General features: G+C 65.5%; 2 protein-coding genes across 2 annotated transcripts; both read right to left on the bottom strand.

Annotated features, from left to right (window-relative positions):
* Positions 1-40: 40 nt before the first annotated feature.
* On the bottom strand, positions 41-16,491 carry CABLES2 (Cdk5 and Abl enzyme substrate 2). The gene is given in 20 exon segments (XM_030309089.1): positions 41-2,212; positions 2,392-2,426; positions 2,429-2,592; positions 3,401-3,507; positions 3,866-3,902; positions 3,904-3,954; positions 4,323-4,377; positions 4,380-4,515; positions 5,049-5,095; positions 5,098-5,156; positions 5,758-5,835; positions 7,012-7,104; positions 7,210-7,281; positions 10,761-10,776; positions 12,499-12,531; positions 14,650-14,796; positions 14,799-14,872; positions 14,874-15,220; positions 15,354-15,492; positions 16,388-16,491. Coding segments are annotated over 20 exon segments (1,935 nt in total). The 3' UTR covers positions 41-2,071.
* Positions 16,492-17,719: 1,228 nt separating this feature from the next.
* On the bottom strand, positions 17,720-26,087 carry RBBP8NL (RBBP8 N-terminal like). Its single transcript, XM_030308941.1, is given in 20 exon segments — positions 17,720-18,182; positions 18,185-18,225; positions 18,227-18,248; positions 19,869-19,998; positions 20,272-20,342; positions 20,815-20,856; positions 20,859-20,951; positions 21,203-21,328; positions 21,331-21,668; positions 21,670-21,741; positions 21,743-21,871; positions 22,256-22,422; positions 22,639-22,721; positions 22,867-22,949; positions 22,951-22,995; positions 23,387-23,459; positions 24,076-24,188; positions 24,478-24,573; positions 25,112-25,154; positions 25,961-26,087. Coding segments are annotated over 20 exon segments (1,887 nt in total). The 5' UTR covers positions 26,022-26,087; the 3' UTR covers positions 17,720-18,123.
* Positions 26,088-26,358: the final 271 nt, after the last annotated feature.

Below are 26,358 nucleotides of genomic sequence, written 5' to 3'. Positions count from 1 at the left end.
CTGGACGCCGCCGGTCAGCTGAAAGGAGGCAACCTGTGCATACTTTGCAAAATCACATTTTACTTTGAACCACAAATACATTACCGTTTGCAACAAATGACATGTGACTTGACATTGAGGTCAGATAGTCGCTTAGCGCACTTTTAAATGCACAGCTGCTTTCGGAGCCGCCTCTTAGATGTCTGGGCTCGATCTAGAGAGTGAGGGGCTCAGACGCGTTTGGCTTCAATACTGGCTTTGCTGCAGTGATCACTGACCGCCACACGAGCAGCTTTTGGCGTCGAGGACAGGACACACCAAAGGGAGAGTTACAGGTCTGTGAAGGACTAAATCTTACTATGGGAACACAGAAACCTAAACTGCTGTCAGCTGTTCGAACACCTGTGTGGAAATTGTCGAGGACCAGGACGCATGCCCTCTTGAGGTGAAGTCTGGGAACCCGTCCCTTCCAGTGCTTGGCACACTAGAGTGTCCTTGAGATACGAGGGCTGCACACGTTGCTGTCCAGGAGAAAAGCACCTGTATCTCAGCTCCCTCCCACCCTCGTCCGCCTGGGACACGTGTGCATTAGAGGCCGTCGAGGGGGACAGGGAGTTTATCCCACAATAAATAGGGTTGGAATACAGGCTTGGGCTTCATCCCCCGGGGGAAGAGGAACAGCTGGCCTGCACGCAGACACGGGTGCTGGGGTCCAGGCTGAGCCGCTGGTGCCTGAGCGTCGTGATGAGCAGAACCGGTGTCTCCTTTTGGCAAAAGCATGAGTTCACACACAATACAGGGTGGGGCTGTCGCAGAGACTGACAGGTTTGTAGGACGACAGGGAAGCAGCTTAGTGGCCCAGCCAACGTGGTCCTTTTTAACGCCAGCTGACCCAGGGAGGGAAATCATCCTTGGTTCTTCAGTGTTTGACGGGACAGTGAGCTGGAGAACCGGGTCACAGAACGTGCAGGAAGGACACGCGACCTGGGAAAGCTGAACACGGGCCCTGTTGAGAGAAGGGGCACAGGCCTGCAGACAGGTGACAACCACCACTCCCTGGTCTTGCTTTGTGTGACAGCCAAGACTGCGTCCTGCCTACGAAGAAAGGCGTGCGCACCCACCCCCCAGGGAGATGGGGCCGTTGGTGGGGGCTGTGGAGTAGCCCGTCCCCCTCCCGCCTGCCTGAGAGTCAAGTGTGGTGTTCCAAGTCACGGCCTCAACTGCTCCCGACCAGATTTTGTTCCCTTAAGACCCATCAAACCAAATCCAAGTAACAATAAATACACCGGTTTTCTCCATCACGATATTGCTTAGAAGATCAAGAGCAGGAGCAAGCAGTCCAACAAACATCCTGAAGGTCCAGAGTGTCGCAGGCAAGCAGGGTTTCCCGGTGAGAGGTGAAGGGTGGGTCCCCCCTGGGGTGGGCTAGTGTCTGCGCGGAGGCCTGCTGGCATGTGTGACGCTCGGGCATCAGGATTTCACAGTGACACGATGCTTGGAGTAAAAAGTGAGAGAAACCGGAGTCTGCCCTAGTTGCATTGATGCCAGAGCCCCGCCTGTGGAAGGATGCCGGGGGAGGCCAGTGGGCATCCCCGAGGGGCTCAGCTGGGCCGGGAGGGAGCTGTGTCCACCAACGAAAACCGGAAAGAGCCAAGACTAATGTTTCGATACGCCAACTTCTGCAATTCCAGAGTGTTCCGCAGGCTCCGGAAACCCAGATCTCTGCGATGCGAGCGCAGTGGCTGTGGTGGTTTGCGGAAGACCAGGCGGTGCAAAGGAAGATGCCGAAATGACCACTTGAGGATCGGGTCGGTCTCAGGCACATGAAAAAAATAAAACCTCACGTTTTGCTCGCGTAAAAATGCGAGAAGATTCTCAGGAATGTACCATGGCGGGTGGTGTGCTTTGGAATGAAAGCGGTGTCCTCCAAGGGAGCAGGTGTGCAGGGACAGCGGCATCAGTTGAGGGGCAGGCGTCCCTGCCGTCCCTGCCGGGCGGCCGCTCACCCGGACACATCCCTGGGGCCCTGAGCGCTGGGGCGTCTGGGCGGTGTGGGAGGGGTGGCCGCCCTCCGGGCGGAGGCCAGGCTGGGCTAGAACTGCTGCGTGAGGCGTCTGTAGTGAGGTAACACCTGGCCCTCGGGAAGGTAGAGCGCGAGTTCCAAGGCCACCAGCACCGTGAACTCAAACCCGATCAGATCCCTTCTGTTGAACCGAAACCTTTCCTCCAGCTTCTGCACGGGAGGAGGGAGGAGGGAGGAGGGAGGTTATGTGGAGCCCCAGCTCTGCACCAGCCGCTCCGCCCCAGCCGGGTTCTGCACAAGCCACCCCCCACCCTGGTGCAGAGCAGGTCGGGGGCGGGGCCGGGGGCGGGGGCGGGGCCGGGGGCGGGGGCGGGGCCGGGCGCACTCACGTCGATGAGCTGCTTCACCTCGCTCCTGCGGAGGCGCTGATCTTGGCGGCGAGCAGCACGCACGCCCCGGCGCACAGCTTGCGGTTCTGCTTGTTGAGTTTGCCCTGCAGGACGAGCTTCTCGAAGTACACGTAGGCCATGGACACCGTCACAGGCTCCAGGCTGCACTCCTCAGAGAGGTTCCGCATCTCCCGTTTTAAACTGCGGGTTTACACGGAAGCCGGGTGCTGACGGGCAGTGGAAGTGGCCGCCCCTCTCCCTGCTCCAGAGTGGCCCTCCGGGCCGTTGAGAAGGCACCATTTCCTCCAGGTGGGCACGGCCGGCGCTAGGGTCCGCAGCTTGCTGGACAAGCAGGCGGATGTTGGCTTCCCCTTGCCCCTCGGGCCGGGCCGTGCCCCCCCCCCCCCCCCCCCCCCCCGGTGTACTGGGTAGCCCATGCTGCCCTCCAGGGGCCACCACAGAGGACAGAGTCCCTGCTCCCCTGTGGCTGCGAGAGGGACGATGTGGGGAGAAATAGCACCACGGAAAGGCCCTGAAGCAGTGTCTGGACCTTCAGCGAAGCCCGTTGGTGCTGGTGAGGGGGGACAGTGAGACAGTGGGGCGAGGAGGGCCCAGGGAAGGGCGATCCCCAGGAGTCCCAACTAGGCCAGGCTGCCTGGGCTCCGGGCGGTCCACCACTTAACTCGCTGAGGTCTTGGGCAAGCCTCCTCGGCCCTCGATCCCGTCTGTCAGATGGGGTCACCACAGTGCCCACCTCCTGTGTGGTTACGGGCATCAGGGAGCAGGGCTAGCAGGTGTGGGTGCAAGCAGCACTGAGGCGGCCTGACCCACGGAGGTGGCGGGTGGGGGGGTGGGGAACTGCTGACATTGGCCTGGTCAGACAGCAGGAGGGGACTCGGGCGGGGCACATCTGGATTTATCAAGCTCAAGAACCTACTAGAAACAGGAGAGGAGAGGAACGGCCTCATCACGGTGGCGGGGCCCAGAGATCTCTCCTCAGTCCCCTTACCTCCTGATTTTGCTCAGTGTCAGTTTGATGTGTGGGAACTTCTCCCGGAAGGTCTCATTCATGTCCTTCTTGAGGTCAGAGGGCTTCACGTACTCTATTACCGTGGTCTGTGTGCGAGAAGGCCGCAGGGTAGGGGTCGGCCCCCCACAGCTCTGGGGGCCACCCACCCGAGACCCTGGGGGCTGATTTCACGCTGGCCTGGGTCTGCAAATGGCTTCAGGCAGCAGATCAGAGGAGGACACGTCTCAGGACAGAGGGTCCCAGAGCCTGGGATGCAGAGTGGTGACCCAGGCTGCCAGGGCGGTGTGGTCAGCGCAGCCTCTGGCCTGCTGCACACCCCCTACTGCCCCGAGGTGCTGGTGCCCTGGGGTGGGGGGCCCAGTACCCTGCCCTGGCGGCTCGCCTCAGCCTGCCCCCGAACACCCAGAGGCGTGGACTGGGCCTGCCGCCGGTGCCCCCACGTACCATGTAAGATGCGAAGATGAGGACCCGCTTGTGCTGCACAGGGCCATTGTGGGTCGTCCAGGAGGTTGGGGTTATACTCCAGCGTGTCCCTGCGTCAGTCCCTGTGTGCAGAGGACAGCCTTGACGACCATGAGCCCAGGGCTCTGGCCAACCCAAGCCTCAGCTGGAACCCTGGACTAGCCCCCGGGGAACAATGCTTCTGGGTCTGGGAGGGACTCTAGGCCACGGTTCCTGTCCCTGAGGGCTGGGTGGAAGGATGTCCTGACCGAGAGACCCCTGCCCCTGCCCGGAGCGTGTGTGGACACGGGATCTCTCCAGTTCCCGGGTGGACGAAGCACAGGCGTCTGCTCCCTTCTCCCAAGCCTGGCTCCCGTCTGGACCGGGCGCTATGGGCTTCAGTGTGATTCTGGTCTGCCTGCCACAGTGTGTCCCTTGCCCAGCTGGTGTGGCTGCCTGCCCGGCACCGGTTAGGGCACGTGGGGTACCTAGATCCGTGCCGGCTGGTGCTGACTGGCTGGGGTAGGTTTGTATCTTGACCCTGGCAGAGCCCGGGGGATGCTGGGCCGGGGCTGGGGTGGCAGGCCGTGGCTGTCTGTCTTGTGAGTGACCAGGGCGTTGGTGGGGTACAAGAACTTGGCATAAGACACCACCTGGAGGGGAACGGGCGTCAGGGCTCAGTCCCAGTCATCCCCGGGTCCACAGCCCCTCGTAAGACCAGAAGTCCAAGCAAGCTGTGCCTTACTCCTTCTGCTGCAGGCAGCCCCCACACGAACGCCACCCTCATGGGGACAAGGAAGGACCCACTGAGAGCTAAGGCTCCCGGGCCATCCCTGTACACCAACACTGACGCTAGTGTTATCAGTAACAAGAACGTCCCAGAATGCCACCTGCGCCATCCCCCACGTGGGATCTGCAGCACAGGAACCTTCTTGCTGCCTCTGAAGCCCTTGACCTCTGACTTCCAGCACGGAGGCAGCACCTGGGCCCCCGCCCACTCACGCCGTTTCCCATCAGCTCGCTGCTGAGCGAGGTGAGGGGCCTATCTTCACAGGGCTGTGTGGCTTCCTCCCGACACCTTGCACTTTAGGAGTCAAGAAAAACCCAGCTCCGTGTTGATCGCCTGGGCGAGCACAAGCTCCCAGCCCACCCACCAGCCCGGACTGAGCATGGCCTCCACTCTTGCCTTCCCATCTGCTCCCAGCTCGACGCCCTCCAGCTCAAAGACCATTCGGAAGACACGGAGACGCCGCCTGACGGATGCCTCTGCTTCTGGCCGTCCACCCGCAGGTCACTGCAATGCACGGGGGAGGCGGCTGCCGGGCCTCCTCTGTCCCCAGAGGCGGCAGGGGAGCAGGGGCCCCCGCTCTGTGCCGCCAGGCCCAGAGCTGGGGGACGGGAACTGTACCAGCACTGCCTCGGGCACAGGGGAAGGACCCCGGGCCCCGCGCTGCCCAGTCCTGCCCCTTCCCAGCCCCACATACTTCCTGTGACAACACCTGCAGCAGGCTGGCAGTAATGGGGCGGCACCAGCCTCTCCCTAGGCCTCCCCCGGGCCAGCCTCACCCAGGCCCCTCGCCTGGCAGGTTTCTCTACTGCTGTTTCACGGCAGGTCCTGTGGTGCTATCTCCGCCCTGACGGTCACCTTCCTGGAGCTATGCCGGGATGCACTCGCCAGGGTCGGCCACAGGACGCATCCCCATGAGGAGGACCGTCCCAAGGCAACTGCGTGTAAGTAAGTGCGGACACATCCCTCCCAGAGAACCAGGACCCAAATGGCCTTCAGTGCTCCCGAGGCGCTCTGGCAGAAGCGGGTCTGCTGGCCTCGGCGTGAGGCCACTGCAAGCCGGGGGGTGGGGGTGGGGGGGCCTAGCCCATGGCCCCTGGTCACTCACCTGACCCGCAGGCCTTCTCCATAGGGCAGGACCGAGAAGGCTGCACACAGGGACCGCTTGGCACAGATCAGCACGATCCTGGGGGGAAGGGTTGGTCAGAGCAGGTGGCAGGTGTTTCCAGGAGAAAGTTCCTTCCTGCCTAGACTTGGGTCACGCAAGCGCCTGGGGTGTCCAGGGGACAGGAGAGCCAGGTTGGCTGTCCCAGCTCTCGCCGTCCCTGCAGGTGCTTAGCGAGGGTGCTCGGTCCCGGCAGGTGCGTCCCTCCACAGGATGTGCAGCACAGGAAGGTCTGGCCCGGCCCGTGCAGGCAGCGGAGGCCAGTGGTCGGGGCTGCTCACCCAGGCCAGGCCAGGCTTTGGAGGACACGAGAGCAGAGGTGTGCACCCAGAGGACTGTCCCGCTCAGGGGCCTGTCCTCAGCCTACCTGGAGGGGCTGATAGAGCCAAGAAGCGCCTACTTCTACGTCCTGAGCCAAGCTGGCCAGGAGGCGCCCCGCGTGGGGCGTGTGGCAGGAAGGCCAGCCCTCCCCCCCACTCTGGGCTGGGATCTACCCTGCCCGGCCCGGCCCGGCTCCAGCAGCAGGAGACTCCCCTCTTTTCTGGCTGTGACTGCTGGCCCCCCGGGGCTCCCGGGAGCCAGCCCAGCGCTTGGGCCTGTTCCTCAGCACCAGCACGGGCCTGTCACACTGGGGTTCACGCTGGGGGGGGTCCAGGCCACTGCTAGAACACAGAGCTCCCCCACAAGGCCACTGGTGGACGCCTGGCAGCACGGCCTCCAGCAGGAAGGGCACCGAGCTCAGATGCCCCAGGGTTGGCAGGACAGGGCGTGAGGGACGGGCGACGGGAACGCCTTCAGGGCACCCACACAGCACCCACAGACCCAGGAGTTCCTCCCGGCTGCCCGTCTACACCCTGGTCTGGGGCAGCCAGATCTCGGCTTTAGTGTAACCTCCCGGCCGCTGCCCTCCTCTCCCGGCCACGTTCCGTCGCCGCACCTGCTCTGTTTCCGATGTCCCTTCACCTCCGCGCTCCTACTCAAGCTGGTGTCCGCCAGGTGGCCCTTCACCCGGGACACCGGAGAGGAAGGGGGCGGTGGACCCGAGCTTGAACACTGGGGGAAGCAGGAGCCGCTCGCCGACATGGGGCTCGAGGGTGGACGTGCCGGGCAGCGCCGCGGCTGCACGCGTGGGCCCGGGATCGGACTCCAGCTCTGCCTCTGGGCGGCCACACGCTTGCTCCCGTGGCACATGCGTACCTGCTGTTCCTCGTGTCGTACTGTCGCATGTTCTTGATGAAGTGAGTCTTCTTTAGGCCTTTATGTCTTGGGGAGCCGGATATGTGTTTGGTTCTGCAACGTAAACCCCAGGTCACTCTCCCCTCCCTCTAGAGCCCCTGTGGCCCCAGAGCCTGGTGGCTGGGGCGCGCGGGGTCTCAGAGCCAGCGGGACCCTCACCTCTGAACGGAGGCACATCCCGCAGCATCTTCCAGGAACTCGAGAGAGCAGCGCTGGGAGGCAACTCGCCGTCTGTAAAGAGACAGGGCAGGGCCTCAGCAACAGACCGGGGAGACGGCTGCTGTCGGACCTGGAGACGCGCTCGCGGCCTTCTCCCCGCTGGACAGCAGCGCGCAGCCACGGTGTCAGGGGCCCGTCTGTGGCCACATCTGAGTCTCGGGCAAGACTCAGGACCAGACTGTGCCAGAACATCGCAAGGGGGACCAGCGCCCTGGTCCACCGCTGCCCACTGCCTCCCGGAGCTCAGGCCAGCAGGTCCCGAGAGCCCTCTCTGGCCCAGGACGGGCACGGCAGCTCCGCTCAGCCACAGCAGGCTGAAGGCAGGGAGGGGCTTCTGGAAGTCTTCCAGGATTGGAGGAATCGCTCCTGGAGGGCTCCCAACCTCCCCCCTCCCCCACGTCAGGAGGTTTCTCGAGGGGGAAGGTTCAGACCCTGTGTGGGCTGCACCTCCAGGTCAAGATCATGCACCCGGGTTACTGGCACCAAGACCACCACCTGGTCACTCGTCGACTTCCTAGTCCTCGTGGGGGTCACAAGCACATCTCACAGGTGAGCCCCGAGCCCCCACACCTCCCCAAAAGAGGGAGGCTCCGGGGGGCCGAGGCCGTGTGTTCTGTGAAATGAAGCTACACGGGTCCTGAGCTCAGCCTGGGCCGGCACGTGCCGGCTGGGTGCCCCGGTGTCCGCGGCACTATTTCACTCCAAACGTGAGCTGAGGGCGGGCTCCTGGGGAGGGGACCGGTGTGGGGGGCGGCACAGGGCAGAGGACGCCACTCCTGGGAGCTGCAGCCTGCCTGGGAGCAACACTGTCCCCCGGCAGGACCCCTGGCTTACGATCCAGGCCCGGTGTGGTCAGGCCACCGCACCAGGTGGAGCCAGCCTGGAATCCAGGTCGCTATGAGCCCGTGAGTCCCCGGGGAGCCGTCAGGCCCTAGGGCCTCAGCCACCCCCGCCTGCCACGGATCGAGCGCCGGATCGAGCGCCTGCGGCAACTCGGCACCTGCCCGAGGTCACACAAGCAGGGCAGTCTGGGGGGCCCCAAGGCTGTCACCACGAAGCCACAGCCCACACTCCACTTACTTCTTTACGATGACAAAGACAGCAGAAGCTTATCGAAAAGAAATGAGAATTGAACACAGTGGAAACTCCGGTGAAACGCCGGGTGTCCCAGACCGGCCCCACCTCCAGAGACGGGGCTGGTGGCGGTGGAGGACACCCGTGCCGGAGGAGAGTGCCCGGGGCGGGGGACGTCAGTGCGAGGGGGAGTCTGGTGGGGGGGGGGGGGCTGAGGCCTGGCCAGGGTGGCGGGGGGATGTGCGGCAGGGGCCTCCGCAGGCAGGTGCGCTGACTGCTCACGAGGCAGCAGGAGGGGCGTGTCGGGCATAACCCAGCGTCCCGAGAAGCCTGGGGTGGGTGCAGGTGAGCACCGTCCCCGCGCCAGGTGAGCAGGTGGATGTGCGGGACCTACGGCGTAGGCACGGCCCGACCGTCCCCGGGGGTGTCTGTGTGCTGCTTTGCAGGGCTGGCTCCGAGGCCCCACGGAGCAGCCCCGCGTGGCTTCCTCAGACTCATTTCCTCGGCTAATTTCCCAGGCGATGCTGCAGTGGCTCCTGCACGCCTGGGAGCTCGCGTGCCCGGAGCCAACAGCCACCTCCGTGGACGCCGGCCCCACACGGGGCCTCTGGCCCGGCGCCCGTTGGAGCGGCAGGCGCGTCACGGCGCTCCGCTGCCTGGCTCACTCCTGCCGTGGGTTCCGGGTTGAGGCAGTCAGCTCACCAAGCTGTTGAGATCTGTTCCCAGTTGCTTTTGCAGACATCTGTGGTTTTCTTCCACTCGTCTCTCCTCGTGAGCATTTTACATATAAGCTCGGTCTTCGCAACAACGGCACGTGACGGGCCGTGCCCTCACTCTCAGTTCTCAGGTGGGGAAACGGAGGCACAGAGCCGGCGAGCAACTTGCCCGAGATCACGCAGCTTGTAAGGCGGTACGGGCCCTGCACCCCCGCAGGCGGTCTGTGCGACCACTACCGCTGCAGCGCTGGCTGGGGTGGCTGGAATCGAGGCCGCCCCCCAGACGCTTCCTCAGGTGCTCCCTTGCTGAACTTGGCCTCCACTCCAGAGATGCCGTTAGCGCGTGGTGAACGAACACCTGTCCCCCGATCAGGGCACCCCGAGCCGTGGGTCTGGGTGGGCACCTGGGACACGGGAGGCCCGGGTGTGCAGCTTCCGGCTTCCCCGGCGTTACTGGGCGCATCCGTCCGCAGAGGGCGGAGTGAGCTGCAGAACGTTCCGCAAGTGAGTCTGTGGGCAGGAGAGGAGCAGCCTGCAGGCTCCCAGGGATCTCAACATCCTTGGGTGTGGAGGTGACCGCGTCGTGGGCGGCAAAGGCAGCAGGACAGCCGGCGGTCAAGCCACAGGCGAGGCCAGAGCCCTGGTGGTGGACACGCAGGACCTTCCCAGGGCCTCCCCTGGTGGTCAGGAGGGGCTCGCCCTTCCCAGGACACGGAGCAGCGCCCCCTTTCAAAGAACCTGCTGGCCGGTCTTTTGGTGGCTTCCTCTGGAGGAATGTGGAGCCCTCCGGGGACTCCCAAGGTGAGACCACCAGGGCCTCACACACAGCTCCGGCAGGATGGGCCAGCCAGTATGGGTGGGCTCCAGCCGAGGGTGCCCCGGCTCAGCCTCTCTGGACACAGCCACCCAGAAAGGCGTCCGTCCGGCCAGCAGGCAGGACAGAAGCCCTGTGGCAGCTCGAGCGGAAGCACACTCCCGCTGGGGCAGCGGGCGCGGTCAGCAGGAGGCCGGGCTCGCCGCGTGCGGTCGCCTCCCTGTGCCCGCACATCACATGCTGCCGTGATGGCGGTGACAAAGTGGGGGTCTTGGTGTGCGAGGGGTACTGGCTGCCGAGAGCTTCTGGGGGGGGGGCGTGTGCTGCCCCCAGAGCTGGGCCTGCATTTTACACCCCATTGAAAAACACCACCCACGAACAAGCTACAGAGAACACAGCTCGGGCTTTCTGCCCCCTGCACTGCCTCACCCCCCAGCCCTGGATGTCTGGGCAAACACGGGTCTCCCCTGCCCAGAAGCCTCTCCGTGGCACCCAGGTCAGTGTATGCGGGATGGTGTCCACTCGCCATCTGACTCTCTGGGGAAGAAGGGGCCAGAGGTCAGGGGTGTGGGAGAGGCTGTCGGGGGCACAGGTGCCCACCGCACTGACCACGGCTCGCTGGCTCTCTGGCTCGCTCTCAGAATTACCCCCCACCTGCCCCCGAAACACGAAATGTGGAACACAAACAGGAAGAGAAATTGCTATTGGTTAGTTTCTAGCACCTGATGGACGTCCTTTACTTTGTAACTATAGAAACGCCCAACGGAGCAGGGGTGCCCACCTGAGGTCTGTTTGAGGGCCGAGGACCACCCGAACCGAGGGAGGGGCCCAGGGAAGGGGTCAGGCCAGCTGAGAGCAGGCTGCTGACAGGTACCAGTGCCAATGACCTGAGACGCTCTCCTGCTCCGTGCCCATCCGAGCGCAGCGGCCGACCTCGCAGACCCTTGGTGCACACCTGTCCAGGGAGTGGTGGTCCTGGGTGCCCCATCTCGCCAAGTCCCTGCCAGGCAAAGCACAAACCCCAAATTCCAGCCAACCGCTCAGGGAGGCTTGAAGACCCCTTGGCCGTGGGACCCAGGGTGTGGTCTCTGGGGTTCAGGTCTCAGGCCTCCGAGCCACCCTGGGGCAGCGGCTCTAGGCTCTAACCTTGGCTGCCACCTCTGGCTGTCCTCCAGCAAGAAGCCCCCGGATCAGAGTTGTGAGCACACTGCCAGATGCGCCACTGAAATTGGCTCAATTTGGACAGGAGCTTGGCAGCTTCCGGAACACGAGGTGGCTCCTGGCCAACATGGCGGCTAAAATGCTCAGCCCCTTCTCAGGACCGTTCCGGCGTGAACCCTCCAGGATTGCGAGAGTCTGCGTTCCCAGCCGACACGGCAATGTCCTTGGGCTCCCCCGTGCCCCGGCTCACCTTCCCGGTCACGAGTGCCTTGGACACTAACGTGGACCGTGGTGGGCTCAGCTGGGCTCCCCCAAAGTTACATTGAAGTCCTAACCCGTGATATCTGTGACCGTGACCATATTTGGAAGTAGGATCTTTACAGATGTGACCAAGTTAAGATGTGGCCATTAGGGTGGGCAATGACTGGTGTCCCTCTAAGGAGGGGAAAACGCCAGGTGCAGACAGAGACACCCAGGAGAAGCCACGTGCAGATGGAGGCCGACACTGGGGGGCTGAGGCCACGCACGAGCCAAGGGACGCCTGGGGCCACCAGGAGCTGGGGGAGGCAGGAAGGCCCCTTCCCTGGAGCCTCCAGACGGGACCTCAGACCTAGGAGCTCTGAGACGGTGCGAGGAAGCCCTGTGTTGTCCAAAGCCGCCCAGCTCACGGTGCTTTGTTTTGGCAGCGAGAGAGGAGGGCGCAGGGCCCGGTGGGGGCCACCTGTTTCTGCCGGCTGGAGGAGCCCAGCGTCCTGCCTGCTCGTGGTAAGCGACTGCAGTGTTGAAATGAAAATAAATGCCAAGTTGGGGGCTCGAGAGGAACAGGGATTCCAATGACTTGCTCACCGGCTTAGCAGGAAAAACCACGCCAGACTCAACCCTGAGTGTGAAACACAGCTTTCCTGCTGTGGACTGCGTGTGAACACTCGCTGGTAACCTGGTTGTGACAAGCGTCTGCTCGCCTGGCCCTGGCCACTGCCTCCCCTCGCCGAGCCCGTGACCTCCCCTGGCCTCACACAGCCCCTCGGGTTCATAGTATGTACGGCGGCAGAAGCACTTCACAGAGGAGTAAACTGAGGCTCAGTGGGGCCGTGCTTCCTGCCAGTGGTCACAGAGCCCCTGACGGGCACAGGTCTGTTCTGCAGGCCTGGGTCGAAACACCACACTGGTACAGACTTCTGGAAGAGGCCCTCCCCCCGCCTGCTCCTGGAAAGCAACAGATTCGACTGAGCCTGCAGCCAGGAGCCCCTTTGCTAGGCCGGCCGCCCCCTCACGCACTCCGCAGCGACTCCCTCTGTGGGCCCGTCTCTGGGCCTGGGGAACTCAGAGTGACATGGACAGTCCCCACACGGGGGGCCCGCTATCTGTCCGCCGGGAGGGACAGTGGGTTCACGGCCCGGGCTCACGCCAGGGGTGGAGGGACACGGGGACGGGGGTGGACGCAGCAGGAAGACCGAAGGGCACCTGGACCCACACCATATCCCATCCCGAGCCAGCCTCCTCGCGAGCTCAGGCCCCTGCACACCCCCCCCACCCCGCCCCAGGAATGGGCCGTGCGGTGACACCACGGGCCACGCGGCCTCACAGGGCTCCTGGTTACGGCGTCGCATCCAGCATCCACGGCCCCCAAGCCCCTCCCTGGCAGGCTGCTGGCCAGGCTGATTCGCAGGGTCTGGCCCACAGCAGGGCGGCCTGCTTGCTGAGCAGACACGTGGTCCGCACATGCACACGCACACGAAGGGGCAGGGGGCGGCCGGCGTCACACGGCGGGGAGCACACGCGTCGCTCTCCAGCTGGGGCCCGTCTCCAGGCGAGCCGCCTTCCCCCCCGAAGCCCCACGACTTCTCCCACGACAGACGGGCTTTGCCATCCGCCCGGCGCAAGGGGGGACCGTCCTCGACCGCTTCGAGGCCGAGGGCAAGTGCGCTTCGGGGCTCTGTTTTTAAAACGGACGGACTCCTGCTAGGGAACTAGCTGGTTCTCGGTGTCAGCCTCCTCTCGCACAAGCACCCCCATGTCACCCCCCAGGGGACTGGACGCGGGCTGCGAGCTGCCGCGTGTTGGGGATTCTGATCCCCTGGCCCCAGTCAGCCCCCAAGCGCCTCCGGAGCGCAGCCAGGCTTGTTTGTGGAAGGGGTCCAGGGTGTCCTTCCGGCCTGCCCAGGAGGCAGCCGCTCCTCTGTGTGGTTAGAAATACTTCCGTCGTGGTGGGACAGTGACCTCGGCAAGCGCTTCTCCACGGGCCACACACAAGAGCTCTGACCCTAAAGTGAGAGCCAAGCGTTGTATTCTGGACTGAACCTTCCCAACCAAAACAGCCCTAGAAAAGACCCCGATGCCGTGACCCCCGTCTGAGGGCCGGGGGTGGGAGGCACCATGGCGTGCGCAGCCGTGACGACCCCCAGCTGAGAAGAGCCGCCTCTGGACCCCAGGAGTGGCCCGCCTCTGCAGGGCCCTGGGCTGCGGGGCTCCGCACTGGGGCCCTTCCGCACACCCTGCAGCTCTGTCCCGCACACAGTGGCCTTCCAGAGGGACTGTGACCGCAGCCCATCCTCAGTGCCAGGCCCCAAATGGGTCCTCAAGGTGCAGGTGGGCAGTGGGAGGGCATGGGATAGCCCCGGAACCTGGAGGAAGGGGCGAGGAGGCAGGGTAGTGGCAGCAGTTCTGAAGGGGCACCCAAAGCTGCAGCTATGCAGGAGGCTGGGCAAGGGACTCCGGGGCAGGAGGCAGGGCGTCTGGCAGCCAGGCCTTTCTGGGCACAGGCACACTGGAGGGGCAGGGCTCAAGGGTGGGGGCTGATCTGGCTTCCTCGAAATGGAATCCGAGCAGGTGGAGTGAGTGCAAGCTGGGGTGTGACAGGGCCAGGGACACTGAACCCAGAGGGGACCGGGGGGGGGGGGGGGGGGGGCTGGGAGTCTGCACAGAGGTAGGGGGTGTACCAGGGAGCGGGAGCTGTGGGATGGCAGGCTGGGAGGTTGGCCCTGGTACAGAAGACTCAGAAACTGGATGTCACGGTGCAGGAAGAACCCTGGCCCACATGGAGGGGTCGCCCAGCTAGGGAATGCAAGGGGCCACACAAGAGTGCTCCAGAATCCAGAGTCCAGGATAAAGGTGGGCTGGGGAGGGGCGTGTCCAGAGCTGGCAGGGCTGTGTGTCTGGGGGCTGATGAGGGCTGAGGAGCTGGAAGAATTAAGGGGACCGTGGCCCCGGTGTCTGGGGACAAGCCCCGAGGACGCTGACCCCCACATTAGACTGACCGGGCCCAAGCAAGACTCTCTTTCTCAGGCTGGCAAAACCAGGGCACCCCAACCCTGTGTCTGCGGCTCACAGGAGATCAGGGTCACCTTCTGATCCCCAAGTCCTGTGCGACAGGGCCCCAGGTGACCCCGATCCCCAAGTCCTGTGCAGAGGGGGCCTGGCCCACTGTGCCCCCATGCCTTGGACCGACGCTCCCCGCCCAGGTCACCCTGACCCAGTGTCCCGGGCTGTCAGGTCGCCGGCCCACCTCCACTCCTGGGTCGACGTCCCCAGGTCACCCCAGCCCCGCGCTGCTGCTCAGGGCCCGCACTCACCTATGCGTTGCCCGTCCAGCCCAGACCCAGGCGAGGCCGAGGCGGGGGAGGGGGAGGGGAGGGGATGAGAAGGCCTGGGGAGAGACGAGCCCTGCACGCGATAAGGGCAGACAGGGCAGGATGGCGGGGGGGCGCGGAGGCGGCGGCGGAGGCGGCGGGCCGCGGGAGGAGGGCTCGGGTCCCGGGGGTCCGGCGGCGGCGCGGGCGGCTCGTGGGCCTCGGCGGGCGGCGGCGGCGGCGGGGGCGGCGGCGGCGGGGCTTCTCTCCGCCGGGCCCAGGCTCGGGGGCCGGCCGTCCAGGGAGATGTTGTGAGAGAAGAAGAGCGCGGGCCGGCGCCGCGAGAGAGCGGGGCGCCTGCGGCGGGACCTGGCGGGGGGGGGGCCGGAGGGCGGCGGGGCCCTGGCGGGGCCGGGGGCCGGGCCCGGGGCTCCACCGCCGCGGCCGCGGCCATCCTCGGACTGAGCCCGCCGGCCGCCGCCGCTGCCGCCCACCTGCGCGCACGCGCCCGCGAACGCCGCCCATTGGCCGAGGAGCCCCGCATGCAAATGAGCCGCTGTCTTGCTTTTCATTGGCCCGCACGGCGCGGTGGGCGGACCGCGGAGTTCGCTGGCTTGCTGGGGAGGGGGAGGAGGACGGTGGGCGGCTCCCCTGGGTCCTAGAGGCAATTCTGCTGCGGCGGGCAAGGCAGCCGTGTCACCCAAGGTTCGAATCCCCGCTTCGGAAGCAGGAGCTTCGGGGCGCTGGCGCCCTGTTCTTCTTGCGGTTGCGGATTTCGTGGTCAGCCTCCTTTGAGCCTGAGTCTTTAGGCTCCAGCGCTTGTCTCCTCTGGGGTGTGTGTCGGTGCTGGGAGCTGGGGTGTGGGGGCTGAAGCTGTGCCGCCTGCCCTCTGCAGGAGAGGGGGCTTCAGCTTGCAAAGGGTCATCTCCTCGAGGAGCCCCAAGGCTCCTTGGAATGGCAGGTGGTGCCACCTGGCTTCCCTCACTGATGAGGAAGACACTGAGGGTCTGAAGGGAGAAGGCACTTGCCTGGGATCACGCGCAGATGGGGCAGTGCTGGGCCTTCAGTCTCAGGCCGGGTCTTGCAGTTCCCTCAGCAGCAACGTGACCTGAGCCTTCGTGGTGCCTCGGCCTCACTTTCCCATTCTGTACCCAGGTGCCTCCTGGAACCCCCAGGAGCCCATCTGTGTTTGAGGGGGGGGGGACAGGGTCCCGCCACCACCTCGTCTGCTCTGTCCAACTTTCTGCCTGGGACAACGACTTCAGGGTACTTGTCAGGATTACTCAGGCTCAGTGAGGGACATCCCAGCACGGGGTCAGCAGTGCTGCTGCAGATCCGGGCACCTGCTGGTGGGTTGGCCCAGTAGTGCCTCTGCGTGTAGCTGCTGGGCACACACCCTGATCCAGGGAATCTTCTGAGCCCCTGCTGGGGAGGGCGAGGGGCAGGGCAGGGCAGATGCAACCTGGCTGTGCGCTTCTGTGTGAGGGCAGGATGAGTGAGGGAGTCTCCTGTCCCAGCTGGGGCCTGCTGCACGGCCACTCCCCCTTCAGTCCCCGTACCCACCTCCCACCGTGGCCGTGTCCCCTCCCACTGATTTTCATTTGCCATCACAGGTAGGCTCGCCCAGCGTCCGGCCTGTCCCTTTCCTCTTCCCGGTGCCCTACCAAGTTGGCCTTCAAGGCCTCTCCTGTGCTTGGGAGGGAGCGGACAGTTTCCCGTCAGGCAGAAAGTGGGGCTTGACCAAATCTGTAATGAGGACCGAACGCGGGCCGCCAGGCACTCACGGGCAGCAGAACTGCCCTGTGAAGGTCCCTCTTGGGGAGTCCCTGTGCCCATGGGTGGTGCCCACTGCCGCTGCTGCCTGCCGGTGCGGGGGAGTGGGCAGCATGGCGACTGGGGCGGCCAAGAGCCTGAGCTCCGGATTCGGCCTCCTCTGCCACCTGCCAGCTGGGCCACCTTGGGTCAGCTTACCCTCCCCGACCTTCAGCCCCTCTGTCTGTAAAGTGGGGGCGCTGTGTGACTGGCGGGGCTCCTGGAAGGAGTGAGACCAGAGCTGTGAAGTGGTGTGCCTAGACACAGAGTGGACCCTCAGTCCTGCCCAGGTGGTACTAGGGGGGGGCCCTGGCAGGTGGGCAGCTGACAAACGGGTAGCTAACAGTTGAGCTGATGTCAGACGAAGAAGATGAGAAGGGGGTGATGGGGGGACAGAGCGATGGAGGACTGTTATCTTTTGCTCCCCAGCCCCATCCATGCTTGTCTGCACACAGCTTTTATTTGATGTCAGACAGATCAGAGCAACTTTTAACAATAGGAGTTTTCACACACACACACACACGCGCACACACACGCGCGCACACACACACACACACACACACACACACACACACAGACGTGCACCTCCCGCCCCAGCTTCCCTCTTGGGCATTTAGTCCCTCTGGTCTCTGGGGCCAGCAGGAGGGAAGGCCAGTGAGTGAGGGGGAGTGGTGCCCCTGTTGTCAGACCTGCATCCTCAATTTGTCGCAGGCCTTACCCGGCCCAGCCATTGCCCTGTATCCTGCCTTTGCCCAGAATGAGCAATTCTCAAACTTCTCAGACTTGGCGTGCAGGCCTGCTCCCAAGACCCCAGGTCAGTGGGTCTGGGATGGGGCCTGGAGCCTGTTTAAGCTCCTCCCCAGAGGGTACTGAGACACACCCTCCGAAAGTGACAATGGCTGAAGGAGCAGGGTACCCCTGAGGGCTAAGGGTGCAATCCTGGCCCAGCCGCCCTGGGGTCCTGCAGGTGTGGTCTGGGGACACAGGAGTAGTCGGTCAGTGCGGAGGGTACTCTGTGTGGGGGCTGGGGCACATTTTCCGTTCTGTTCCCTGCAGCCCTCCCCAGAGTTTGCCCTGGTCCCTGTACCCTCTGCAAACGGGGCTGGTTTTGTTCCCAGGCCCCGGTGCATTCAAGAGCCCAGGCAGTTGGAGACCCAGCTGACCCCCTGACTCTGCCAGCGGCACAGCCCATCCCTTACACCTTCGTTCTTGGTTACCCTCTCCAGTGGGGCGCCCACTGCAGCCGCTGGCCTGACACCCTGACTGCCGGCATGTTTGCAGGCTTCCACAAGGGGGCGCCCGAGACCACCACTCGCACTCCGCCCAGTCAGGGAGGGGGTGGCTGGGCGCGCAGGGCCCTGGGGGTCAGGGATGCCAGTGGAGTCTGAGACCGTCAGAAGTGGGGGCACTGCCCAGGAAGGGTTGCTTACGTGCAGCAGGGGTGGGGACTGCGCTGGGCCGGAGTCTGAGTCACCCCTGCCTCCCCTGCCTCTGAGAACCCTACTGCCCCCCAATGGAGCAGATGCTGGGGTGAGGGTCGAGCGCCAGGACTAGCTGGTCATTCTGAGATGGGTGGAGATGGAGGGGTCCAAGTGGCCAGCCAAAGACCCCCTCTTGGCCTTTCCAGCCCCTGTGGAGATGGTCCAGGTCCGGGTCCCCTCCTGCCCTGTGCTGGGCTGTCAGTTGGGTGTGGTGCCCCCGGGAGCAGCTAAGTCTCCCAGCTGCCGTTGCTTCGTGGGGGGCTGCCATCCTCAGGGTCCCTTGGGCTCCGGACCCCTCATGTGCTGTCAGGGGCTCCCCTGGATTCCTTCCCTGGGGGTGGCTTCTTGGAGGCTGTGGAGAGTAGACGAGGTTAGGTGGCAGGCAGCAGTCTGTGTCCCCCTCGCAGTGATGCTGGGTTCTTGCCCAGGGCCCTGTGGGCAGCGTTTGGGCAAGGGGAGCTGATGCGTTCCTGGAGGCACCAGACACCGGCGCGGAGCTGGTCTGACTGGAGGGTGGGCTCCCCCCAGGCGTGTGACTCAAGACCATTTGGCCCCAGTGCCTCGATGCCTTGCTGAAGGCCCAGGACCTTCTAGATAAATCCCGCTTCTTGGGAAATGCTCTCAGAATCCCCGAGACACTGGTGGGGTGCCTCCATGGGCCTAGGGCGCAGTTGGTCTGTCCTCGGACCCTCGCAGGTAGGTCCTGCCAAAGTGGGGCCCTAATGGAACGAGGGCTCTGGGTTGGATAGGCCACGTTGGAATCCTGGCCCCACGTACCAGCCCTGTGGCCTTGGGCAGATTAACTCTTGGGGGTCTTGGTTTTCCCACCTGTGCAACAGTGATGCCCCGTCACTGGGCAGGGTGTTGAGGCCCACAGGCAGTCGATTCCATCTGCCACCTTGAACCTCCGCGTGGGCACAGGACCCCAAGGGGCGCTGCCCCTAGGAGACAGCGGTGCCCGCCCACAAGCTGGGCGCGCCGCCGTTCTCGCTGACGGTCAGCGGGTGCGTTGCAGGGTTTGGGTGGGTGTCGGCTTGGGAGCCCCTGGTTTGCCCAGGGAGGAGACCGGGGATGGGACTTGGCTCAGAGCAGAGGTCGCGGTGGATACCCAAGAACCCCTGTGGACTGTGGCCACCAGGACAGTCTCCGAATATGCCGAGCAGGAAGTGCCTTGAAATATGACAGGTGTGCTGGCCTCCTCCATGGCTCGCCCGAGCAAACACAGGCCACTGTCACTTTCCAGGCAACAATGGCACATTGTGGCGGCCACAGCCCAGCCTGCCTACTGCTGGTCTGCTTGCACAAACACCAGGGCGGCCTGTGTCATTAGCTCAGGCTTTCACAGGCTCTCAGCCCAGCTGCCTTTGTGGCCCGACCAGGAAGTGAAAGGTCATTGTGATACCCTCCGGCCGGCTCCGGCGCTCTCCTGGGAGGGGCCCACAGCACCGCCCCCGGCAAACATTCCAGCAGCCCCCACCACCTCAGTGGGAACAGACACACTCCGCACCCAGAGGCCTGCACCCTCTGTGATGACCCTCTCTGAAGGTGGACAGGAGGGTCCGGGAGACCCCCGCCACGAGGGGCCAGGAGAGGAGCAGGACTTCCGGGCCACCGGGCTTGGGGGCTGCTGTGGCCCAGGAAGCCCCTTCGCCCTGATGCCAAAGAAGGTGATAACAACTGTCCTCAGCCTTATCCCACGGAAGTCTCACACTCACTCTGCTACTGCCACCCCCCCAACTGCCGGTTCTGGGGGGAAACTGAGGTTCGGGGTGACGGGACTGGCTCAGGCGGGACAGCGAGGCTGAGAAGAGCCAGGATCCACACTGTCCTGACCTGGGTCCCTGCTCAAAGGGGCCTGTGCCAGGGGGAGGTGCCAGAGCTGGTTTCTGTTCTGAGCGGCCACAAAGGTGGGGTGGGGGCGCTGTGCTTCGGCTGCCCCCCACCCGTCCCGACGGCCCGGTCCCCGCGGTACCTCTGCACCAGGGGCCCGCGGCTCGCTTCCTCTTCTGCTGCAGGCTCTGCCCGCGCTCCTTGGTGCAGAAGCACCTGGGCCCCTCCCGCGGTGTGCTCGGCTTGGCCCCCACCTCGCAGCTCCGGCCCACCTAGGGGTGTGGGGGTGTGGTCAGGACGAGGGCGCTCCCCCGAGCCTGGGCGCCTGAGGGCCTGGGGGTGTGGTCAGGACGAGGGCCCTCCCCCGAGCCTGGGCGCACCTGAGGGCCTGGGGGTGTGGTCAGGACGAGGGCCCTCCCCCGAGCCTGGGCGCACCTGAGGGCCTGGGGGTGTGGTCAGGACGAGGGCCCTCCCCCGAGCCTGGGGCAGCCCAGGCGGCTCAGCGGCCCCGCCCCACGGAGCGTGCGGCTGGGGATCCACCTCACCTCATCGTCCGAGGTGTCTGACTCGTCCAGGTCGTCCGACTCCAGCCACTGCACTTGGGCCTTGCTGAGCTCTGCAGGACGCAGGGTGTGGGTCAGGCCGGGGTGGGGGGCCCTGGAGTCTAGCGGATGCGCAGGCCTTTCTAGCAGGCCAGACTAAGAGTGGCAACTGCAGACAAGGACACCGAGGCACCGAGGGGCCGAGTAACCTTCCCAGTGTCTCCGGACCCTCTGCCGCGGCCCCACCTGCGGGCTATCCCCAGGCTTGGTAGCTGTGTGACCGGGAGCTCGGTACCTGCCCTGCAGCCCTAATTGCTAGGATGGTCTTCCCTTCACTGCCTATGATCAGAGATGTGCCTGCCCTGGGCCCCCAACTCTTTTCTGGGACTGCAGCTGGGGTGCCAAGCCCTAGACCCAGGGTTTGGCAGAGCAGGTCCAGGGGGCTGAGCTGGGCCCTAGGACGGGCTTCCTCGGCGGCCACTGACCACGGCCCCTCCCGTCCCACTACCGCGCCCAGGTGCTCCTGACCCCAGGCACTCATCCTACCTGGGTGGCCATCAGCATCGGGCCCGTGTGGGTGGGGGGGGGTTTCGGTCTCCCCCTAGCTTCATCTCCCGTCCCGCTTGGAGAGGGCACGTTGGGGTGGGGCCCTGGAAGAGCTTGGGAGGGATCCTGGGGGGGGGAAGTGAGGAAGCAGCTGAATTCATCTGAGCCCTGCCCCCAGCCCAGCCTTGGGCACAGCCTAGCAGGCTCTGGCTGACTGCAGCTGGAGGGTAGCATCGCCTCTAGCGTGAATCAGGCAGCCAGGCTGTGTCACTGGGGACCGACCTGACGGAAAGAGGGGGGAGCACGGCCTGGGCCTGGCTGGATGCCGGGCCTGGGTTGGAGGCGCGTGGAGGCCGAGAACAGGGGTGGGCCCCTTACCGCAGGACTTGGGGTCCTTCTGCCTCTGGAGCTCTGGCTCCCTTGGTGCCATTGCTGAGTCCCCAGGGTACAGGCTGGGCAGGCGGCTCCGCTCCGTGGGGCGGCTCTGGGCTGGGAGTGTGGGCAGCTGGGGGCTGAGTGACCCCGGCTGGTCAGGAGGCTTGGGGGCATCCCGGCCCCGGCCGCGCTCCGAGAGGTCCAGGGGCTTGTCTGGGACATAGTCCTGTGTGGCTGTGGCTTCCTTTCCCCTGGGGCTACCTGGACCGGCTGGCTGTGCGTGTCCCCCTCCGGACAGGGCTGCCTCGCCCTGGGGGCCTTCTGAGTCAGAGCTGACTGGTGGGGAGGGTGGGGTGCCCCCCGGCGGGGGCGGGCCCCTCAGCCTGGCACTGCCCATCCGCCCCTGTGCCCGCAGCTGCTGTCCCTCCAGCCGAGGGTGTCGCATGTCCACTGGGCCCCCGGGGAGGCCCAGGGGCCCATGGCTCCTCCCAGGCCTCTGCCTCTCCAGCCTTCAGGCCCTGGGGCCGGGGGCCACTGGGGGCTGAGGCGGGACTTGGGGCCGCCGTGGGGGCTCTGAAGGTGCAGGGCCAGGTGGCGGTTCAGGAGGCAGAGGCGGTCAGCCCGGAGGGAGCGCTTCAGGGACTCATAGGTCATGACCGGGTGCCGGGTGGCCCGCAGAAAGCTGCAGGGAGAGGAGAAGCCCTGGGTTAGCCCCCATTTCACAGCCCAGCTGCCCCAGCTCGCTAGGCAGGCCCGCGCGCACGGTCGTGGAGGGGCCAGAAGTGACCTGGGGCCCGGGGCTCGAGGAAGGAGCTGCACACGGAGATCTTTCTCTCTTCCCGGCCTTAGCTGCCTGCTCTGGCCCCACGATCCCTGTGTCCCGACCACACGATGCTCTCAGACACTGAGGATGGTCGGTCTTAGACCACTTCCGAGAGGGTTCCCGGGGCTCAGTCCCCATCTGCTACCCCCACACCCCTCCCCTTGTCCTGGCCGCCTCCTGAAAAGTGGGACCAGATTTGGAGACCGGGCGCTGCTGGGGTGGCGGTGGCGGTCAGGGCCTCACCTGTCCAGGGGGAGGCTGTGCTCATTGGGTGGGCTGGGGGGGCTGCTCCCGGTGAGCGGCAGTGCGGGTGTCCCGTTGGTGGAGCCCCGGTCAGCAGAGCATGCCTGGGACCCAGGCCGCACCACGGCAATGGTCCCGTGCAGCTGGTTGGAGATCCGCTGGGGGCTCTGCGCCGGGTGGACGCGTCAGCCTGGGCGGGGGCGGCTGCCGGCCTCTGCCCTTGTTCTCTGTGACTTTGGGCAAGTTAGCCGCCCGCTCTGAGCCTCGCCTCCACCCAGCAGTGCCTGGCTGGCCCACCTGCCGCGTGGGGCTGGGCGCCGTGCCCGGCACAGAGCCTGGGGCTGCCTGGAAGAGGGAGCAGGCTCGAGGGCCTTCGTGCTCACCGTGTCTGGGGCCCGCGTCTCGGGCAGGCTGGCGCTTGGGGAGATTTTGGCTACTGGAGGTGTCCTGTACCCCGTGGACTTTTCTGTGGAGGAGAAGCAGTGGGCAGGGCCGGTTAGGAGGCACTCAGAGGGGTGGGCAGCTCCGTCCTCCAGCCAGAGGGCTCCTCAGTGGTGCCCAACTTTCTGGCCTCTTGTCCGTCACAGCACCTCCCCTCTGGGGACTCCCACCTGGATGGTCGTCCTCGGCCTCCTCATGGCCTCCCGATGTCTTCTCGATGGCGGCCTTCCGAGCGCCCGGGAGGGGAGTGGTAGGGGTAGGGGGGGTCTGAGGCACCCTCCCTGTATTGGGGCTTGAGCCTGACTCCGGAGGGGAGGCAAAGACAGGGAGGGTGAGCAAGGGCGGTGCCAGGACCAGGAAGGCCAGGGCGCACCCTCCTGGGGGACAAGCCACCCCTGCGGGGACACTCAGGTGACCAGGAAAGCACTCGCTCTTGACATTGCCTGAGCTCCGCCGTCCATGGCTCTGCAGGGCTAAGACCTTGATGGCTGCCGCGGGTGTTGGGGACCCAGCTCAGTTTCTAGGGTGTCCCCCAGGCCCCCACTTGTTGGACTATGAGAGGTTAGAAGTCTGTGCTGGGGGATGGCCTGTGGGGACCCCCCGGGTCCTGTGCCCTCCTCTCTGCACCAGTGGCGGGGGCCTCCCATGGGGGGGGTTTGGGGAGTGTGGGTGCTCACCTCCCCCACTCACCGTGGGCCCCGAAGCCGCTTTATCTCCTCCTTCAACGTCTCGTTTTCCCCCTGCAGCCGGTTCAGCTCGTTGGCTGCAAAATGCGCTGATCAGTGAAGAACTGGGGAGGAGAGGCAGGGCAGGGGCAGGGTCCCCACAACACCAGGGAAGTCCCCCTCCTTGGCCTGTCTCCCAGCTGTGACTCCAGCACTCGGCCCGGGGTCTGGCAGCCCACAGGCGCCCCGTAAGTGCTTGCTGTGTGAGTGCGTGGTTGGACCCTAGTGAGTAAACAGCACCAGGCTGTGGAGGCCGTCAAAAGTGGTGGGGAACCCCCCCCCCCGCCCCCCGCAACGAAGCTTGTCTCTGGGGCGCCCCCTGGGGGACAGGCGGCTTGTCCTCCTCATTGGCAGGTGGGGGCTCCGGACTCTGTGGGACTGTCCTCATCACAGGAAGGAGGGGTTGCGTCCCGAGGTCGGGGGCACCCCCCAGCCCAGGTGACTGACCAGTGAGGGACATGCCGGGCCCGCTGGGGCTTTTTTGTATCACTGTCTGTTTCCCCGAGACCCCCATGTCAGGCCGAGCAGGTCCTGGGGGTCCCTGGGCCCCCCGGGGGGGGGGGCGACAGAGAGGTGCAGGGTAACGGGCCAGGGCTCCCTGAGGAGGACGGGGTGGGGCAGAGCAAGGTGCAGGGTGACAGGGGCGGGGCTCACTGAGGAGGACGGCGTGCTGCAGGTTCTGGAGGAGCGAGTTCTCGAACTCCTGCTGCTTCTTCCTGGCCAGCTCCTGGGTGACCATGCAGCGGTCGCACAGGCCAGCTCGCAGCCTGCCGTGTGGGGCGGGGGCGAGAGGCCGCTCTCAGGACGGGGACCGGGGCCCCCAGAGGGGGCTGGGGCCCTCGTTGCCCTGCTCCGGGGACGCGGCCCTGCCTTCCCCTGACTGCGGAAGCCCCGGCACGGCACGTGGGCTGAGCCTTCCCTGTTCCGCCGAGCGTGAGAAGGAGCCGCAGAAGTGCCTCTTACTCGGGCTCGGGCGGCACCGCCTGGCTCAGTCCCCCAGAGCGCGAGGCCTCCCGGCGGTCCGCTTGCCCTCCCGCCCCACCCCCGTCCACTCACCTGTTCTCCAGCACCCGCACGTTCTCCTTCAGCGCCTTCTGCTGCTCCCTGAGCTGATGGTTCTTGGTGCAGAGCTCTTCCACCCTCTGGGCGTCCCTGTGGGGGCGAGCCGAGGCGGGTTCCGCTCTGCCCGGGAGGCCCCTCCTGCCGGGCTGAGTCCCGGGCTGGGTCCTGCGGGGTGCACCTGCTGGGAACGCTAGTGGGGCCCGGCCTTACGAGGGCGGTGCCGGCCCAGCGGCCCAACCGCGAGCGTTCGTGGCCACCTTGGTGACCGGCCGCGTCCACGCGCTGCTGGCGGTGGCACAGAAGTGCGGCCGTCTGTGAAGCGGCGATGTGAAAACCTGCCCCGCGGGCCCTGGGGGTCTCACTGTTGGTGCCCTGGGTGCCCCGAGCGGATACGGCTTGCCCCCCCCACCGGAGGGCCCCTGTTCGCTCGGCGGGGCTTGGAGGTTCCAGTCCTGGCTGCAGCAGCTACTCGAGGCACGGCTTCGGACCGGTGACTCAGCCCCGCCCCCAGCCCCGAGCCTCAGTTTCCCCTTCTGCATCGCTGGATGGGGGCGGCGTTAGCGCCCTGGACTGTGGTCATTGTGTTTCCCGCTGGTTTCCCACCGGGCCAGGGTCTGTCCTGACTCACCGGCATCTCTCGGAGTTCAGCTCCAGGAGTTTGTTCTGCAGACCTAGGGGAGCCAGGAAAGGGGTGGGGGTCACCACCCCCTGTCCCTGGCTGTCAGGCAGGGCCCTCTGCGGACCCCCGCCGCCTGCCTGGACCCCCTCACTGATTCCCCAAGGCCATCCCACCAGGCCGAGTCCCGGAGGGGTGGTTTCTGGGGTACAGCCAGTGTGGAAATAAAACACGCTCTCTGGGGAAGCCCTTGCCACTGGGCTGGAGTCTGACTTGGGCCCACGCAGTCCCCACCTCTCCAGGTCACCGGGGAAGAGATCCGGGCCCCTCGGGCCCTCAGGGTGGTGTGTGAGGGCTGTGGGCCGGCCGAGAGTGAGGGGAGTACGCTGGCCCCAGCCCCGTGATGGGGGTGGAGTGGACAGGCCTGTGGGCTGGGGCAGATCTTGGCCTCGGGGGTCCTGTCGGGGAGCAGGATTTCAGCTCTGAACCCTGGAATGCTCTGGATGGGCCTCCATCCATCCCGGAGGTGGGCAACCACGCGGCTGTGGGCCGCCAGCACCCCTGCCCCGCCCTGGGTGAGGGGCTCATCTCAACCCAAGCGTCTGGCTTTCTGTTGGAGGCCTGGCTTTTTATTTCTGCTCTGCTGTCGGCTGACCCTTCGGGAGAACACCTTCCAGGGCCACACTCAGGGATGCTGATCTGAGGCTGGGCGCCTGCCTCCTCTGGGCTCTGGGTCAGGACTCCCCGTCTGGGCCTGGAAGGCAGGGCCCCCAGGTCTGGCAAGATTTGGAGGTTCGTGGAGGAGCACCCCGACCTGGCCCAGGTGAGGGCTGTGGACACCCGCCCCCCCGTGGCACTCACCCCGGACCTCGTTCTCATGGACGTCCTTCAGCCTGTTCAGTGACTCCATGAAGCTCTCCATGGCTCCCGAGGGCTCTGGCCCAGGCCCTCTGTGCTCAGGGTACAGGGAATGGCCCCCTGGCCTCTACCGCCCCTCTGTCCCCAGCCTGTAGAGGAAGGCGTGGGGAGGGGTCACTCTGGCCGGGGAAGGGTCTGTGTATGCAGGCGCAGATCCGCAGAAGCACACACACCAGCCTCGTCTGCCCAGGGAAGCGGGCCCCCTACTGAGAGGCCACCGGGTCCCGGGGAGGGGCAGGAATCCCACTGACTGCTGGCCCCACCCCCTCCTCCCCACAGGTCCTCAGAGGTACTTGGGGGCCGTGCACACCTTGAGGGTCCACTGCCTGAGATCAGAATTG

This window comes from Lynx canadensis, chromosome A3, assembly GCF_007474595.2.
Source record: "Lynx canadensis isolate LIC74 chromosome A3, mLynCan4.pri.v2, whole genome shotgun sequence".
In the NCBI taxonomy this organism is placed as follows: domain Eukaryota; kingdom Metazoa; phylum Chordata; class Mammalia; order Carnivora; family Felidae; genus Lynx; species Lynx canadensis.
Note: the sequence above shows the minus strand (reverse complement) of the source record. Positions and strands in the feature narration are given on the sequence as shown.